The sequence below is a fragment of the Ruditapes philippinarum genome, unplaced genomic scaffold, assembly GCF_026571515.1.
Source record: "Ruditapes philippinarum isolate M1 unplaced genomic scaffold, ASM2657151v2 ctg2282_1_1_1_1, whole genome shotgun sequence".
Lineage (NCBI taxonomy): Eukaryota > Metazoa > Mollusca > Bivalvia > Venerida > Veneridae > Ruditapes > Ruditapes philippinarum.
The window spans coordinates 77,138-95,264 of NW_026856055.1; the positions used below are offsets into that span (position 1 = coordinate 77,138).

General features: G+C 32.1%; 1 protein-coding gene across 1 annotated transcript; it reads left to right on the forward strand.

The window, feature by feature from the left end:
* Positions 1-959: 959 nt before the first annotated feature.
* Positions 960-8,994, forward strand: LOC132745261 (uncharacterized). The gene is made up of 5 exons (XM_060734126.1): positions 960-1,676; positions 3,254-3,369; positions 4,119-4,299; positions 7,226-7,459; positions 7,826-8,994. The coding sequence occupies exons 1-5, from the start codon at positions 992-994 to the stop codon at positions 8,068-8,070; spliced, it is 1,461 nt and encodes a 486-aa protein (XP_060590109.1). The 5' UTR covers positions 960-991; the 3' UTR covers positions 8,071-8,994.
* Positions 8,995-18,127: the final 9,133 nt, after the last annotated feature.

Here is an 18,127-nt window from a genome sequence, read left to right on the forward strand (position 1 = left end):
AAAATGCATGATTTGAGTCTCATCATGCGCGCGCAACTTTCGCAAAAGCAATTGTAATAACGCTAAATTGTAAAATTTGACCCAAAGTAAGTTGTTACAAGCAATGTCAATATATGCATGTTTGTCTGTATTTTCGGGGTATGTGATAAATAGTTAATAAACTTCAAGTAAATTCCGTATTAAATTTATCGATCCGTATAACTTCCATAATTATTACGGATAGTATACTCATTAAGTAGCTCTATTCTCTGTCTGCATATACACTTTTGTATATATTTTCATACAACACGTATACTCAGTTATCATCTCTCTGCATATACACTTTTGTATATATTGTCATACAACACGTATACTCGGTTATCATCTCTCTGCATACACACTTTTGTATATATTGTCATTCAACACGTATACTCGGTTATCATCTCTCTGCATATACACTTTTGTATATATTGTCATACAACACGTATACTCGGTTATCATCTCTCTGCATACACACTTTTGTATATATTGTCATACAACACGTATACTCGGTTATCATCTCTCTGCATATACACTTTTGTATATATTGTCATACAACACGTATACTCGGTTATCATCTCTCTGCATATACACTTTTGTATATATTTTCATACAACACGTATACTCGGTTATCATCTCTCTGCATATACACTTTTGTATATATTTTCATACAACACGTATACTCGGTTATCATCTCTCTGCATATACACTTTTGTATATATTGTCATACAACACGTATACTCGGTTATCATCTCTCTGCATATACACTTTTGTATATATTGTCATACGGGACAAGTGACTGTGATTTGAGCATGTTCATGTTCGCGGGTAACGACTTTAATTTCCTTATGGGTTAATTGCATCTTCTCTAAATAGATACTAGTTGATTTCTTGAAAATCTACTATATGAAAATACATGTTAATCCTTTCTATTTAAGATTTTACCTACATATTACCTCATGTAAAGTTACCGATGGATAAACTGGTGACTGATTTAGTAGTGGACAGTTTTATATCAAAAATTGTTAACATTCCTTCGTTTGATCAGAGAATTAGGGATCTACTTGATTTAGAAGACGTTCCATGCAATGAGAAGCTAACTGGAACAAGTGATGTAACAGAAGATTGTTCGCCGGGTATCGCTGAATCTCAGATTTTACCATCTCTGTCTTCATTGAAATTTGACCAGAAGGAAGAGGAAAAAGATCAAAGCTTTAACAGGGGAGCTGCCAAAAGGAAAAACAGAGATAGATGTGATACCAATTCTATAGATACTGTATCACATTCTGGGGAAAGCTGTAGCGTCCAGCGTGGGAACATGCCACCACCTTCAAAACAATACCGACAAGGTCCTGATGATCAACAACAATCTTTCGATGCCGACATATCGAGTATAAGCGATAAACTTCTATGTGAAACCAAGGTGAACACAGCAATGCCTGCATTAGAAAGTGTCTTCTGCTCTACCCCAGCGTTTGAAAGCAGTCTGAAGAATGTCATGCGTGAATTTGCGTCTGGGCAGCATCTGCAAACGGCAGCGAGTGGTTCTGTGCTTTCTGGAAGTTCTCAGTCCTGCAAAGATGAGATATGTTCTCCAATCTCAATATTTTCTAAATTTGATCATTGCAAGAGCCTAGATGCCGCTTATAGTGATCATGGTACTTATGTTTTTTTATTATTATTATTTATATTTTATGTCAAATCAACGCGAAAATTACATGTTCACAGCTGTTTTGTTAATAGCTTTGAAGTATGAATTCTTAACAATTTATTTAGCCTCCAAAATTGCCATCATTAATTTCTCAAAAACTATTCATTGTTTGATGTATAAGCTACAGCTTGATACGGTAGTAACGGCACCTATTGGCGAAATAGCCAAAGGCTCGCATAGTATAATATTCAACACGTTCAGTAAATTCAGTATTGAACTCACACTCATTCAATATCTTCTATTTATATTTTAGACCGTCGATCTAGTTACTAAAATGTTTGCTTGTATATTTATGAAAATCATATATTTTGATTGAAAAATGTACAGAAGCTGAACATTTGGCTAGAAACATTATGTTTTCATTATACATCTATTATGAATAGTATGAGTTTATTATACAAAGGATATATTACGATGTTGAGTACAATTTTATTGGACAAGTTGCTAGTCGAGTCTGATATATGTGTTGCAACTGTGTACGAGTCCAAAATAATTCAGTATTGTACTCAACAATGAATAATGAGCTCTTAATTTCACACCAACAGTTCTTGACATTTTGACAGGTCCTTGTTACTTCAAAAACAAAAGATAATTTTGGTTCTGAAAATGAATACGAGGCTTTATTGGGTACGTTGATGCACTTGTTGAACTCTGAAATGGAAACGAGGCTAAATTGATAAGATTGGATTGAATTACGATTTCTATTGGAAACTCACGTTGTTCAATTGGTTATACATGTATTTTTAAGGTGTGAAATATTGTAAATCTAGTAAATAATAGATCAGGTGATAAGATTAATATGAAAGACTTGTGGTTATACATATTTAACATTTTAAATGTATATCGCAAGTTAAAGCTTGAGACAATGAAATGTGCCTGCCTGTCACCCCACGGATCGTGGGTTCGAGCCCTACTTGGGTCATGACTATGTTTCCTCATATGACAACAATACTGGAACTGACTTGACAATTTTTCAAATAAGCGTAGGGCAATTTTTCAGGATCAAGCTGAATTAATAGTTAAATAATGTTTAAAATGACAATATACCAATATGTTCTGTCAAATTGGGTTGAATTAGTAATATAATTCAAAAGATTGGTAATTATTATGCTGACAGACCAATAATTGATAATAAAAATTGTTTATGACACAATAAATATAAACTACATAAATTATAAAAAGACTGCCCGTCATTTTTTAAAGACTACCGATACATTCTGAACGATGTGGACATTTCCTTTGGTCTCGTGAATAACATTTGAGCCGCGCCATGACAAAACCAACATAATGCGTTTGCGACCAGCATGGATCCAGACCAGGCTGAGAACCCGCGCTGTCTGATCAGGATCCATGCTGTTCGCTTACAAACCCTATAACAAATAGAGAAACTGATAGCGAACAGCATGGATCCTGATCAGACTGCGCGGAAGCGCCGGCTGGTCTGGATCCATGCTGGTCGCAAACGCATTGTTTTAGTTTTGCCATGGCACGGCTCGTTTATATTAGTTTATTATTATCATATAGATACAGATGACACAGTTGATGTTATAAAAAAACTGGTAAGAGCTCAAGCAATGTATTGTACAGAAACGCCAAAACCTGGCTGTGAAGAATGGGTGGCTTTTCGCAAAAAGCAAGAGGTGAAGAATAAATTTATTTGGTCAACACACTTAGCATTGAGTTCTATATATGAGCTGCGTCATGACAAAACCAATATAGTGGGTTTGAGACCAGCATGGATCCAGACCAACCTGCGCATACGCGCAGTCTGATCAGGATCCATGCTGTTCGCTTACAACTCTGTAACAAGTAGAGAAACTGATAGCGAACAGCATGGATCCTGATCAGACTGCGCGGATGCGCAGGCTGGTCTGGATCCATGCTGGTCGCAAACCCATTATGTTGGTTTTGTCATGACGCGGCTCAATTATAATATTATACTTGTTTATATACCACATCACCGTGATAATATTGCTTTTAGAATACGATTTCTTTTTCTTATAAACCCAAATCATTCTGTATTTTTCCAGAGCTTTTCTTTGTTTACCCTTGTCATATACATGTAGACGCTTCTATTACACAAAGTGGCGTAACACGTCGAATTTTTTCGTACTTATGTGAAATGAATAATCAACTTTAAAACAAATATTAATCTTTGGCGGAAATTAACGAAATATTCGACGGTGTTCAACGAAGATTATGTTATCTGTACAATGTCACAAGTAATCTACGAGTTAACAATTCGAACACTTCGGCAATTCTTCTATGAAGATTGTCGGAATTGCCAAAAAGTTAGAATATATATTTTTTTCTGTAGTCTTAAATGTCCGGCGGCCTTTGACGGAGAGAACGAAAAGTTAATAAAATTATTATTACTATGATTATACAGGACGAGTTCAGACGTAAACAGAGCATTATACCGAAGCCAAATCTTCAAGAAACCGTGAAACTTATGGCGAATAACATCGTTATATGCTGTGAGAAAGTTGTCAGAGAATCTAAGATGTTTTGCAAAAAAATTCCAGGCTTTAAAAATCTAGATATGGAGGACAAAATAGCTTTAATTAAAGGTAAAGTATTATGACAAGTTGTATATTGCTGCTTATTTTTGGAACTTTACATACTTATGACTCTAACCCTGCCAAAACCTGAAAGTGGTTATCCGTTTTCCACACACTATTTCAGTACTAGGTAAGTCTGTGCGTCCGTACACTGATAAATAATTTACTTCAAATTTCATCTTGAAGTCCACGTAATTTTTAATAGTCATACAAAACATAAAACCTGGGCAAGTCCATTTAAGGCATTCATCAAGTTGAGGGATAAATTTATTGGTATAATGTAAAATGTCACTGTTTGTTATGTGTGCATTGTTTCACATAGATCATCATTTGTTACGTGTGCATCGTTTCCATACATCATCATTTGTTATGTGTGCATCGTTTCATATAGATTTTCATTTGTTATGTGTGCATTGTTTAACATATATCACCATTTGTTATGTGTGCATCGTTTCATATAGATATTCATTTGTTATGTTTGAATCGTTTCACATAGATCATCATTAGTTATGTGTGCATCGTTTTACATACATCATCATTTGTTATGTGTGCATTGTTTCACATAGATCATCATTTGTTATGTGTGCATTGTTCACATAGATCATCATTTGTTATGTGTGAATTGTTTCACATAGATCATCATTAGTTATGTGTGCATCGTTTTACATACATCATCATTTGTTATGTGTGCATTGTTCACATAGATCATCATTTGTTATGTGTGCATTGTTCACATAGATCATCATTTGTTATGTGTGCATTGTTCACATAGATCATCATTTGTTATGTGTGCATTGTTTCTCATAGATCATCATTTTTTATGTGTGTATCGTTTCACATAGATCATCATTTTTTATGTGTTCATTGTTTCACATATATCATCATTTGTTATGTGTGTATCGTTTCACATACATCATCATTTGTTATGTGTGCATCGTTTCACATATATCATCATTTGTTATGTGTGTATCGTTTCACATAGATCATCATTTGTTATGTGTGCATCGTTTCACATAGATCATCATTTGTTATGTGTTCATTGTTTCTCATAGATCATCATTTGTTATGTGTGTATCGTTTCACATAGATCATCATTTGTTATGTGTGCATCGTTTCACATATATCATCATTTGTTATGTGTGTATCGTTTCACATAGATCATCATTTGTTATGTGTGCATCGTTTCAAATACATCATCATTTGTTATGTGTTCATTGTTTCTCATAGATCATCATTTGTTATGTGTGTATCGTTTCACATAGATCATCATTTGTTATGTGTTCATTGTTTCTCATAGATCATCATTTGTTATGTGTGTATCGTTTCACATACATCATCATTTGTTATGTGTTCATTGTTTCTCATAGATCATCATTTGTTATGTGTGTATCGTTTCACATACATCATCATTTGTTATGTGTTCATTGTTTCTCATAGATCATCATTTGTTATGTGTGTATCGTTTCTCATAGATCATCATTTGTTATGTGTTCATTGTTTCACATTTATCATCATTTGTTATGTGTTCATTGTTTCTCATAGATCATCATTTTTTATGTGTGTATCGTTTCACATAGATCATCATTTGTTATGTGTTCATTGTTTCACATATATCATCATTTGTTATGTGTGTATCGTTTCACATACATCATCATTTGTTATGTGTGCATCGTTTCACATATATCATCATTTGTTAAATCGTTTCACATATATCATCATTTGTTATGTGTGCATCGTTTCACATACATCATCATTTGTTATGTGTGAATCGTTTCACATAGATCATCATTTGTTATGTGTGCATCGTTTCACATATATCATCATTTGTTATGTGTGAATTGTTTCACATATATTATCATTAGTTATGTGTGTATCGTTTCACATAGATCATCATTTGTTATGTGTGCATCGTTTCACATATATCATCATTTGTTATGTGTGTATCGTTTCGCATACATCATCATTTGTTATGTGTGCATCGTTTTACATATATCATCATTAGTTATGTGTGCATTGTTTCACATATATCATCATTTGTTATGTGTGAATTGTTTCACATATATCATCATTAGTTATGTGTGTATCGTTTCACATACATCATCATTTGTTATGTGTTCATTGTTTCACATAGATCATCATTTGTTATGTGTGCATCGTTTTACATATATCATCATTAGTTATGTGTGCATTGTTTCACATATATCATCATTTGTTATGTGTGCATCGTGTTACATATATCATCATTTGTTAATTTTGCATCGTTTCACATATATCTTCATTTGTTATGTGTGCATCGGTTTACATATATCATCATTAGTTATGTGTGCATTGTTTCACATATATCATCATTTGTTATGTGTGCATCGTGTTACATATATCATCATTTGTTAATTTTGCATCGTTTCACATATATCATCATTAGTTATGTGTGCATCGTTTCACATAGATCATCATTTGTTATGTGTGCATCGTTTTACATATATCATCATTTTTTAATTTTGCATCGTTTCACATATATCATCGTTTGTTATGTGTGCATCGTTTCACATATATCATCATTAGTTATGTGTGCATTGTTTCACATATATCATCATTAGTTATGTGTGCATCGTTTCACATAGATCATCATTTGTTATATGTGCATCAAAAATATCTAGAACCTAGATATTAAGAGTGCAGAAATGTGTAAGAGACCTCTACCAATAGTATTTAATAAAGTCCTAAGGTGGAATTGGACCCGCCCTGAGGTCATTGGTTTTTCTTATACATGAGTACAAATAGAGGGAAAAATTCCTAGAAAAAACTACTATCGCAATACAATGTAGCTATAACTTAAATGTTTGACATGGACTATTGTCAATTAGATATTTGGCAATGGGACAATTAAACTGTACATATACAAGTATACAAAAAGGCAATATTTCAAATATTTCAGAATCTCGACAAGAAACGCAGATACCTAGTTTGATGCGAAGCTACCATACAGAGATGAAAATCGCCTCTCCTGTGCCAGGCTATAATTTTATTGTCGAGGATGTGATGCTTTTGATGCCGGAAAAAGCAGAAGATATGTTTGAATGTGTAAGGGAGCACGCGCAACGAGACATATGGCGAACTATCACTGACGAAGAAGAGGCACTATTAAAAGCCATTGTTTTTACTGATGCCGGTAATGTATTTACATGTATACCACAGTTATAATCCTATTATACATGAGCATACACAACTACTTTCGATTGATAAACACTTTCGAACTGCGCATGCGCAGCTAAAGAGCAACGCGAGAACTATTCTTCAAGATACTTTTTGTAAAAGAATGCATCCATTACGATCGAGCCCATGGCATACCCATTCCAATGCTTTATTTGAATTTATGAAGAATTTAGGCAGGAGAAAATGGAAAGACATTTAAAAATGTAGCAATGTGAAGCACCACAATTAATCAATTGACTTTCTGCTTCAATTGCCCCTAATGGTGTACTGGTATGTCTTGTTTCAACCGTTGATTTTGCTTTTTGCATTTATCTACTTACAGATCGCTGTCCGACTTTAAAGAACAGGGATAAAGTCATCAGGTTACATCGTCATATGATTGCCTGTCTTGAACACTTTCTTAAAACGACGTTCAAGGATGATGCCCCAGCAAGAAAAAGAGAAATAGACTATATGCTTCAGAGTTGCAGATATTTTAGTGTAAGCTTCCATAATTATATGAAGGAAAAACTTCTGCAAATTGCTGGGCATGCGCAGAATCAGACTCTTAATGAAGTGATGTTGTAGGTAGAAGACACGAATTCTCATCAGCAACTACTTGTTCGCAACTTTCACTTTCAGAAAACACTTTATGTCACGCAAATCTTGTTAAACTTGTTAAAACTGGTAAAGTTGCACTGTAAATCATCGCGACACTGACTGAACATTAGCTAACGTTTGATTTTCCAATCACGCATAGTTTATCAAATATTATTATATTGATTATATTAATCAATGAGAGTGTAGCGTATATATGTATGTCCAAGGTTTATTTATTTTTGTGATAGTTTATTACATAGAGTCAATACATTTTATTTAATGTGATTATTCTCTCAAACTTGGTGTTTGAAATTATTTCTTGTCCAATAGGATTGCAGTATTTCAAATGAATCGTGGTTAATCTGCAAACTATGGAAGCCTTGGAGGGTCACTTTTGAGTTTCGACTTATAGATTTATTTTACTATTTTCTTATGACTTTTGATTTATGACTTTTGATTTATGACTTTTGATTTTTGACTTATGGATTTTGTTATTTCCCACGTGCTTGCCATTATAATTATAATTTCCAAGGAAAATATGGTAGAATATGACAACGATTCAGACGAGGTAAGTTCATTTACCTAAGTTTCATGGAGACTTATTAAAAAAAAACAAATGTGGGCTCATATGCAAGAACAGAATGTTATTCTTATATAAGCCTTTTAAATTGATTAAGAAAAGAAAATACTTTGCTTGCATTGCATTGCATTGGGTATCCATTTTTTTATTTTGATGTCCGGAAAAGGGATATATAATCTCAAATTGACATACAGCGTATGAATCAAACGCTTTATTTTTTTATATGGGTTCCAGTTTTAAATCCAAACCAGTCTCGCATTGTTGTTTGCTGCAGTTACAATCGGTTTTCACCCGTAGTTCATTCTTCGTCCATCTAATATTGAATATAGACCAAATTATAGGCCTTATTTTGACAAAGAAATTTATGGTTAAGAAGTTTCATGAAACATGGTATTTCAAAAACAATAAATCATACAGCTTTGAAACCTCACACACTTGTTTAGAACACGCTCTAAGTTAGAAATCTCTGAATTGCATTGTCATAAAATTATGCCTTTTTATCGATTTTTAATTCATGGTTTAGAATTTTCATTAAAAATGGTTTCTAAAACACTATTTTAGCGATTCCTTTGAAACTTAGAACACATATTAAGTGTTGACATCTAAGATCAATGACCAAGTTTCGTATGAGTGGCGCACAATTTGACATACTTATGCCCATTTTTTAAAGCTAAAATGTTTGTCAGATGGTTTATGAAATATGGTCCCATAAACCAGTTATGATATAATATTGAAACTTTATTCACTTGTTCAGTATCAATAACTTAGGTCACATACCAAGTACAAAGTACATGTTATTTGTATATAAACTTTTGTATACAGTTATGTATTTAGATTTTTTGTATTTCATTTTGTATATACATGTATTTCATTTCAATTGAGATAACACATACTTTTAATGTTTTTAGTTTAAATTCTAGTAAAGCTACCTGTAGAAATTAAGGACGTGCTGTCGAATGGTTTCAACTACAAAGCAGTTGCAAGAGCATCAACAATACATATTTGTCAAGTTTTCGGAGCCAGTTTAGAAGACTAAGAGGTTTCATGGCAAAACAGCGTTCGTTCCGAGTGGAAAGTAGTACAGTTTAGCAAATGCAAAATGTCCAAACACTAGTGATTTGGTTTTCTTCGTTATTGTCTATGGAAATATTCAGACATTTTTGGAATACGAGCGTTACCTTTTCACACTTGTTTCGGACGCTCGATAATTTTCAAGTTTTAACCCCACCACTTATTGTGGACGCTTTATTGGAAACACGCAATGTCACGTCCCGCCACGTTTATTTCATACTGTCCATACCTCCAATATGGTACAAAACTTGTATCGATAAACAGGTCATGGTGAGACAGAGAAAAGTGTGCAAAAATCATGAATTCATAATTCTGGCTTTCATAATTTTCAGTATTTGCCCATTGTAAATTTTAAAAGGTATCGAAATCAAACGTTGCATGTTCACATAGCTTGGCGAGGCAGAAAGAAACATACTTCTTGCTATCATAGCTACATTTTAGAAAGTCCCCTTTGTTGTTGATTTTTTTCTTCTTTTTTTTTCATACTTAGATTTTGTTAAACTCATAATTATCTCAAAAACTGTTGGAGGCATCAACTTGAATTTGCTGACAGATATATCTCGCCGAGACAGAGTGCATTGTGTTGTTAACAAAACTTTTGATTATAACATTTAATCGTTCTTCCAAGTTAAACATTCCCTTTTTCGACATGCTGTGGGTTGGGGTATGCTCATAACGAAAGACTATGATATTTCCATTACATATAAAGTCGGTTATTCTTCGAAAAAAAAACGAACTTGTGGACGTTATTTAATATATACAATATACAATGTATACAGTTTCTTAAAGTTAACTAGGAATTTTTTAGCTATAGACTGTGTTTGGTTTTTTTCTCTCTCTCTTTTAAACATTTAGAAATGAAGAAATAACGCTTTGACAATGATTTTAAAAATTTTGAACTCAATAATAATACAGTCACTCTAGCGTTGCTAGTTTACCTAATTTATCTTATGTTTTCAAAAGCTTCGTTAGATTACTCATGATTTTCTTAGTTTTTCATCAGTAACGTATCAACGATGTGTTGTTTTGTAGAAATATTGCATGTATATATGTCTTCTGTGACGTAAATACTTGATGTTTTTGTTGATGGCAGTGTTTATTTTTAGCTGTTCCTTAGTGTTAGCTTTTAAGTAAGGCATGTGTGCTATTTTAGAAAAAAATGCTTACCTCTGTATTTCTTATCTCTGTTTTTCAATTAAATATAATGAAGCTCAAATTCAGTTTGTTATAATTTTGTCTAATACATTTGTTTTCTTATAAGACAACAATTTTGTTAAACAAAATAAAGCACGGTTGTAGAATAAAAAATGTTTGTTGTTATCTGTTTAAACGCATTTATTGCAAACAAGACCGTGAGGTAAAAACCTTTGGTAGTGTGGTCTCTCGGTAGAGGTATATTTATGTAGTCTGTTGAGGGAGTTGGCTGGTTCCACACAGTTTACTTCTATAGTGATCTACTTTGCTCATTTCAACCTCTTACTTATAATTTAATGGAACACTATCTCCACATAGATAAATGAATTCTCTGTAACATTTAAATACTGTTTATTCCGGTGGGAAAATGCAAGTTTATTTTGATTATAACAAAGTTACAATAACACAATAATAATTTGTCAAATGAGAAAAATGTCTTTTTATCATTCAGGACCAGATTAAATATGATAATGTAAATAAGTACAAGTTTGAAATAGAAATCACAAGAGTTTTCAAGTCATATTTGTGTCAAAACCGTTTTCTAAATTTTATTTTATATCTATAAATTTTCTTCCAACGGATAGAAAATTCCGTATTATGTTAGTGACAAATACGGAACCATATATGGAAATGCCGGATTATTTTTGACATTGGTTCCGATCTTAGCTGTGTCTTACGTAGCATTAGGAAACGGGAACCAAAATTATAAGAGGCGTCGCCGGTTTTGCATAAAGTACATATTTCCGTCAGTCATAAATTTATTTTTTATTTTCTGAAATTTCTTATAGAAGTGTAGTTTAATGAAAATCTTTTTTACTAAAAACGAAAAGGTATATAATAAAAATAAAATTATGTTGTAGTAGCTTTCTGAGGCTATGCATTTTTCTACTTGCAACATTGGAAAATTGATATCTCACTCGACCTTCGGTCTCGCAAGATATCAATTTTCCACCGCTGCTTGTAGCAAAATACAAAGCCATAAAAAGCTACTACTACATAATATTCCGTACATACGTATATCTCCTTTATTTTAATGTATAATAATGCCTAACGCTTGTACCCTCTTTAATAGTCAACACGGAAAAATAGCGTACCAGTCAACCGTGACTAACTTCAACAAGGAATTAAATAATCTATTTCAAGATGTAAAATGTTAATAAAAAATTGTAATAAAGCTACACATCTAGAAAATAGCTAAGAACTGTTTAATCTGAATAGAAAATTCTTTATTTATCAAGAATAGTTTATTTAATTTAATACTTAATGCTGCAGACGGCACTTATAAATGAATGTCCCGAATTAAAACTTCAATACATATGATTTCACATTAACAATTGATGTTGATTCTTCACGTAAAAACGATCAACTATGATAAAAACATATGAATGCACTAATTCTAATGCAAAAATGAGGCTGGTGGCTAAATGTACTTGTAAACATCATATGACTTCAACACCACTATCGGCTGATGTGCTCCCTTGCGTTTGGTGATTATATCACAAATTTGCTTATTTTGCATTAATCTTAAATCAAGTAAAACTAATGTTTATACCAAGGCAAAGAGTAACAGCAAATGGCAAAAGTTACAAGTCAAAAGATAAAAGTCATAAGTAAAAAGTGATAAATTATAAGTGAAAAGTCATAAGGCAAAACCTAAAAAAAACACGAGAAAATAAGTCAGCATTTATTACAGAGATCAATTACTATTTTGAAACAACAATCATACATATTCCTTTTAAATACCATAATACATCCTATGAAGTATGGTTGCTATTTGTTGCGAATGAATAAGACGTTTGAATCTAATTACACATACTTGAAATTACACGTATAACTTATATGTCACGGTACGAAACTATTCAGTAGATGATGTGCAATCTCGGTCGGGACAGAGCTAGCCCTGTAAAGGGTTCCGGGTTCGAATCCCGGTATGGCTGCATATCTTTCTCCCTCTGACATTTGGCATAGTGGAAAGTGTCCCTGCCAGTCACGCGGGAGACCGAGGTTCTATTCCTAGTAGTGCAGTTAATCTCGTTATACGTATGCCAAAAACAAAAAAGAAAGACTGCAAGTATTTTACGTAAAAAGTTACAAAATTGCACATACATATATTGTGATGTAAAAACTTTACAAATTAATATTAACAGGCTGCTGAGTTGGAAATCTTTAAAAGGACCATTAACTTGTAAATTAAATGTTTAGATTTGATTTTTTAAATAACTTAAGGAAGATTACCACTACACGTACGCTTTTCGTAAATAATTACATGCAAAGACTGTTTAAGGTATTACCATCCTAATGCATTACCTCCGCTTTGAAGAGTATTTAAATAGGCTAGAACTACTGTTAACTTCATTGAAAATGAGGGCCGTCGGTTCAATCCCCAGAAGGGTCAACTTTTTTTTTTTCTTTCTTTTTTTCTTTTAACATTATTTATGTATCTCTCATGTCCCATTTGGAAAGAAAAAATTGTTTAATTTTGATTTTTTAATTTATATTGGTATTTATTGGCTAAATTATGCTAAATCTAGTAATAAATATAGTTCCTGATATTTTCAAAGTGTAATAAAATCAAAACTAGACGGTAAAAGTATTTCATATTTTACAAGATAAACCAATATACTCTTTGAAAAATTAGGGAAACTTTGAAAACAGGCACTCATTTGGGTAAATTTTAAGGATTTTTTAAATTAGGCTCCCTAAGTTGGAAAATGGTCAGACACGTGGTAAAAATGGGTGGGGTAGGGTAACATTTTTATACAGATTTCATAAATTTTAAGTGGAAACTATAATTTTTGCTTATGTGGATTGTTAGCTGAATTGTACTGTTTGTTTCTTACCAGAAATTAATTTAAAAACATTTTTCATTAGAATGTTATTGCAGATTATTTAAAGGTTCCTCATTTCTCAAAAAAAGGGCCCTCATAACATCCTAGCTGGAGTTCAGAAAAGTGGCCATAACTTGATTTCCGTACGGTAAACTTTGTTTAAATTGTGCATACAGGTGTACTTTAAGGTATATATCTGCCTATGATGTCAATTTTTTAGTTCCTTATAGTGCCCACTAGGGTCGTAATACCTTAAGAAATGATCATCCTAATGCATTACCTCCATTTCAAGAGTATTTACATTAGTTGCATGAAATCAGAGGGTTGTGGGTTCGAATCCCATCGAAGCCAACTTTTTTTCTTCATTTTTTCTTTTGACAGTATTTTTCTAGCTATATTAAGATGGAAAAATATGCTCGTTTTCTATTATTATAATTTTTTTACAAATTACAACATTTTCAATGCTTTATATATTACAAACTAGCCGTTAAAAGCCGCCCATATCTCACAGAATGAATCAATATACTTCTAGAAAGATTTTAGCAAACTTTGAAAAAAGCCCCTTTTACTAATAAAAATTTGAAATGATTTTTTAAAATTTGGTGTAGGTTAAAAAATTCAAAAGGGGGGTAAACATGTTCCTCATATTTCTTCTTTGGGGGGAAAACATTCTTTAAATATAAGTTTAAGTTACTAGGGAATTTTTATTTTTGCCTCTAAAAAAAACATTGCATTTTAAAAATTACAAAGAATTTTTTTCATTTCAAACCGTAACTGGGTTTTTTTTAAAAAAGCCCTTTAATGGATAGTCTAATCCAATATGCTTAAAATAAATCCACCGGTTAAATTTTTTTGCTTTAAATTTCAAAACAGTTCTTTTTCCACTACAATGGTTGGGCAATTTTCGGCCCTTTGGAAATTGGTGGTTATTAATTGCTCAAATTTAAAACCAAAAATCCTAAAAACAACCAATAATTTGGGGGAAATAATGTAACTTTAAATTCGTCTTTTATTGGGTTATTTTAAAACCTCAATTTTTTTTCTTAACTATAGTACAGAATATATAAAATCAGGTTAATTTTTTAACCTCATATTATGCCCTTTAAGCTGATAAATTTTATTATAATCCTAATTCTCAAAATTAATTTTCCCAACGTCGGTCTCCCTTGAGTGCTTGGAATCAGCGTTTCCAAAGGGCCTTTGTAGGTTTTTAGGGTTTCAAAGGGGGGTAATTCTAATAATTCCTCAAGGGGTTTTCCTTGGGGGTTTTTAAAATTTTTGAAATATAAAAACGCTTCCTCTTCAAAAAAATTAACGCAATTTTTTTTCGAGTTGTAGTTTTACGAGCCTTTTGGGAATATAACAGTTTGTGGACCACAATAACAAAGTTTTTTGTTGCCTTTTTCCCTAGTTGTGTCTAATGTTTAATCTTTTACAAAATTTTTAAAATCTTTAATTTATTGGGATCCAGTCCTTTTTAAAAATTAACAAAAAAATTTTAAAAAAATTTTTCCAAACCAATTGGATTCCAATTTTTTTCTCGTTAAAAAATTTCAAAAAATTACTTTCTAAATGCGTTGGTTAATTTTGTTTTTGTACGGGAGAACAATAATTCCGTTTTTTAGGATTGTGTTCTAATGTTAATTGCGTACAAAAGTTTTAAAAAGGGAATGGCAAAGGTTTTTTTCCCTCTACTTTAAAAAATAAACCATAAATTGGGGGAGGGGGGCCTTGATAATTTCAAATTTAAAAAAGGTTTTCAAAAAAAGTAACTTGAATTTTCGTGTTCTTTTTATTTGACAAAAACGTTCTGTACAAGCGAGCACATGTCCGTATATGTAAAATATACAGGACCGTATATAAAAAATATACGGGATCGATTCACTTCAATTGTTCAATAGTTTCAACCAATTTATTTCTGGTTTATTATGATAATGTAGATTATAACATTGCTTATCAAAAGTATGAAAATGCACTTGTAACATCAATCAGAGTTAATGTTACATTCTAACATATCATTTTTTTATTTGTCTATCTATTGTTTCAATTGTTATTGTATCGTTTGTTGTTAGCTGAAATTAAATGTTGTATTATTCAGAGTTATATTTGATTATAGTTAACAACGCTGCGCCTGACCATTCAGAATTTCCTTATTTCGCAAAACGCGTACTTAAAATACAAATGCTTTAGTTCAGGTTAGTGTACATAGGTCCAAAACCGTACTTTTTTTAAAAAAAAATTTTGCACCAACTCAACTATGTTGTCAACTTTTTCAGTGACTCATTGTGTCCATAGTATTGTACTATCTAAATGCAATACTTTATTTTGATATGGTATATAACATATTTACAGCTGTAACGTAATTTTAGAGATTATCGAAATTAAAATTTTTCTAAGATCCCCTTAATCTTGGGTATTAGCTCCAAATAAAATGCATGTTACTCTAGCTCCATTAAAAGATTCTGTGTTAGATATTGTACATGTGTATTTAAAATATTGTTATAAAAGTTATAAAAAGTAAAAGTACGCCGCAATATTATTGAGAGCAAAACGTGATAATTAACAAGTATGTTAAAAACAGCATTTATGTGAAATAAATATAATTATCAAACTTAGCAAAACAGTCAAACTGATGGTAAAATCAATAACATGGCTTCCTATACCATCTTGCTTGTGTGGTAGCGAATGTTATATTATGATGGTAAATAACTGGTGGTGTATTTAACTGACATTCCATAACGTTCAATTAATAAAAATTGTGGGACAGTTTTCTTATATTTTAGGCAGATTTATATTTCATTCTTAACAGTTTCCGAGATCAACTGTTGGCCAATTACATATGTACCATTTAAACAGTCTATTTTTATTACCCCCCCCCCCCTCCCCCCAAGAAAATGGGCATAATGTCACTACAAGATACAATCAGTTATTTACCCTCATAACATTCGCTCATTCCAATGGACGTTTACATATGAGCCGTGTCACGACAAAACCAACATAATGGCTTTGCGACCAGCACGGATCCAGACCAGCCTGCGCATCCGCGCAGTCTGATCAGGATCCATGCTGTTCGCTTACAAACTCTATAACAAGTAGAGAAACTGATAGCGAACAGCATGGATCCTGATCAGACTGCGCGTATGCGCAGGCTGGTCTGGATCCATGCTGGTCGCAAAGCCATTATGTTGGTTTCGTCGTGACATGGCTCATATATTTTCTTTGTGCCACGAAAGTATATACCTTTGGATGGGCATGATGTTACTTTAATTTAAATTCTAGGTTTACAAGTATACACCAGTAATTTACTACAGCATGAACACAACATTTTAATTTATGTGAATATGAGACAGTATCCTTCTTGCTATACTTTATAACATTTTGATTTGATTAGACACACAATGATACAAGTTTAAAATTACATAAACATGAATAAAAAATGGTATTTCAAAATAACTGTTGTTTTACGTGCCCAAAAACTGCCATAAAATGATATAAAACTATACGATATCGTATGACAAGGGGTAGATGCAAGCATGAATAGTAACAATTTAGAAAATCTTAGGAGTAAAATAAATTAGTAAATTACACTCTCAAATCAGATGAGAAGAATGTAAATTGGCAGTACATACCAGATTTCGAGACATAAGATGTTTCCTTTCAAATTGTGTATTTCAAATACTTTATATGCAAGAAGCAAAAATTTAATAATAAAAAAAAAGGTACTCCACTTTGACATGGTGGGACTGGAAATATTTTTGTGTACCATTTGATGAAGGTCGGAACCAGTAACTAGTGTGCAAAATTTTAGATCAATCACTCACTACAATGTACGTTTTTTTCTAGAATAATCATTTTAAATGGCCTAAAAGAGAAATGTGTTTAATAAAACGCTTTCAACACAACCTCGGACTAATAATCACACAACAATTTCAATTAATCTAGGGTAGATTTCTATATTACTTTTTAATCTTTTGCACATTTTTTTTTCGTTTTAAGCACTCTTGTTGATCTATGTAGGAAATTTTATTTTATGTTTGTTCGACCTTTGTTCCTCCTCAGTTAAGTTCCTTAAGCGTGCAAGTTTTATTAATTTATGACTTGTATTTATTTGAAGTTTAATAGATAGAGAGATTTATTTTAGTATTATGTAGTAACATGGTTAAGATATCCAATACATGATAAAACAATAAAAACAATATAACATATATACGAAATGAAACCACATCAAAGATATCATACATAGGATAACACATTGTGGTCCTTAGATACTGATGGTTTTAACAAAGAGAAGCATAAAATGAATATCATGGTGTAGATTGAAGAAAGTAGTATACATAAAACATTCAAATTAAAAATAATTATATCAAAATAA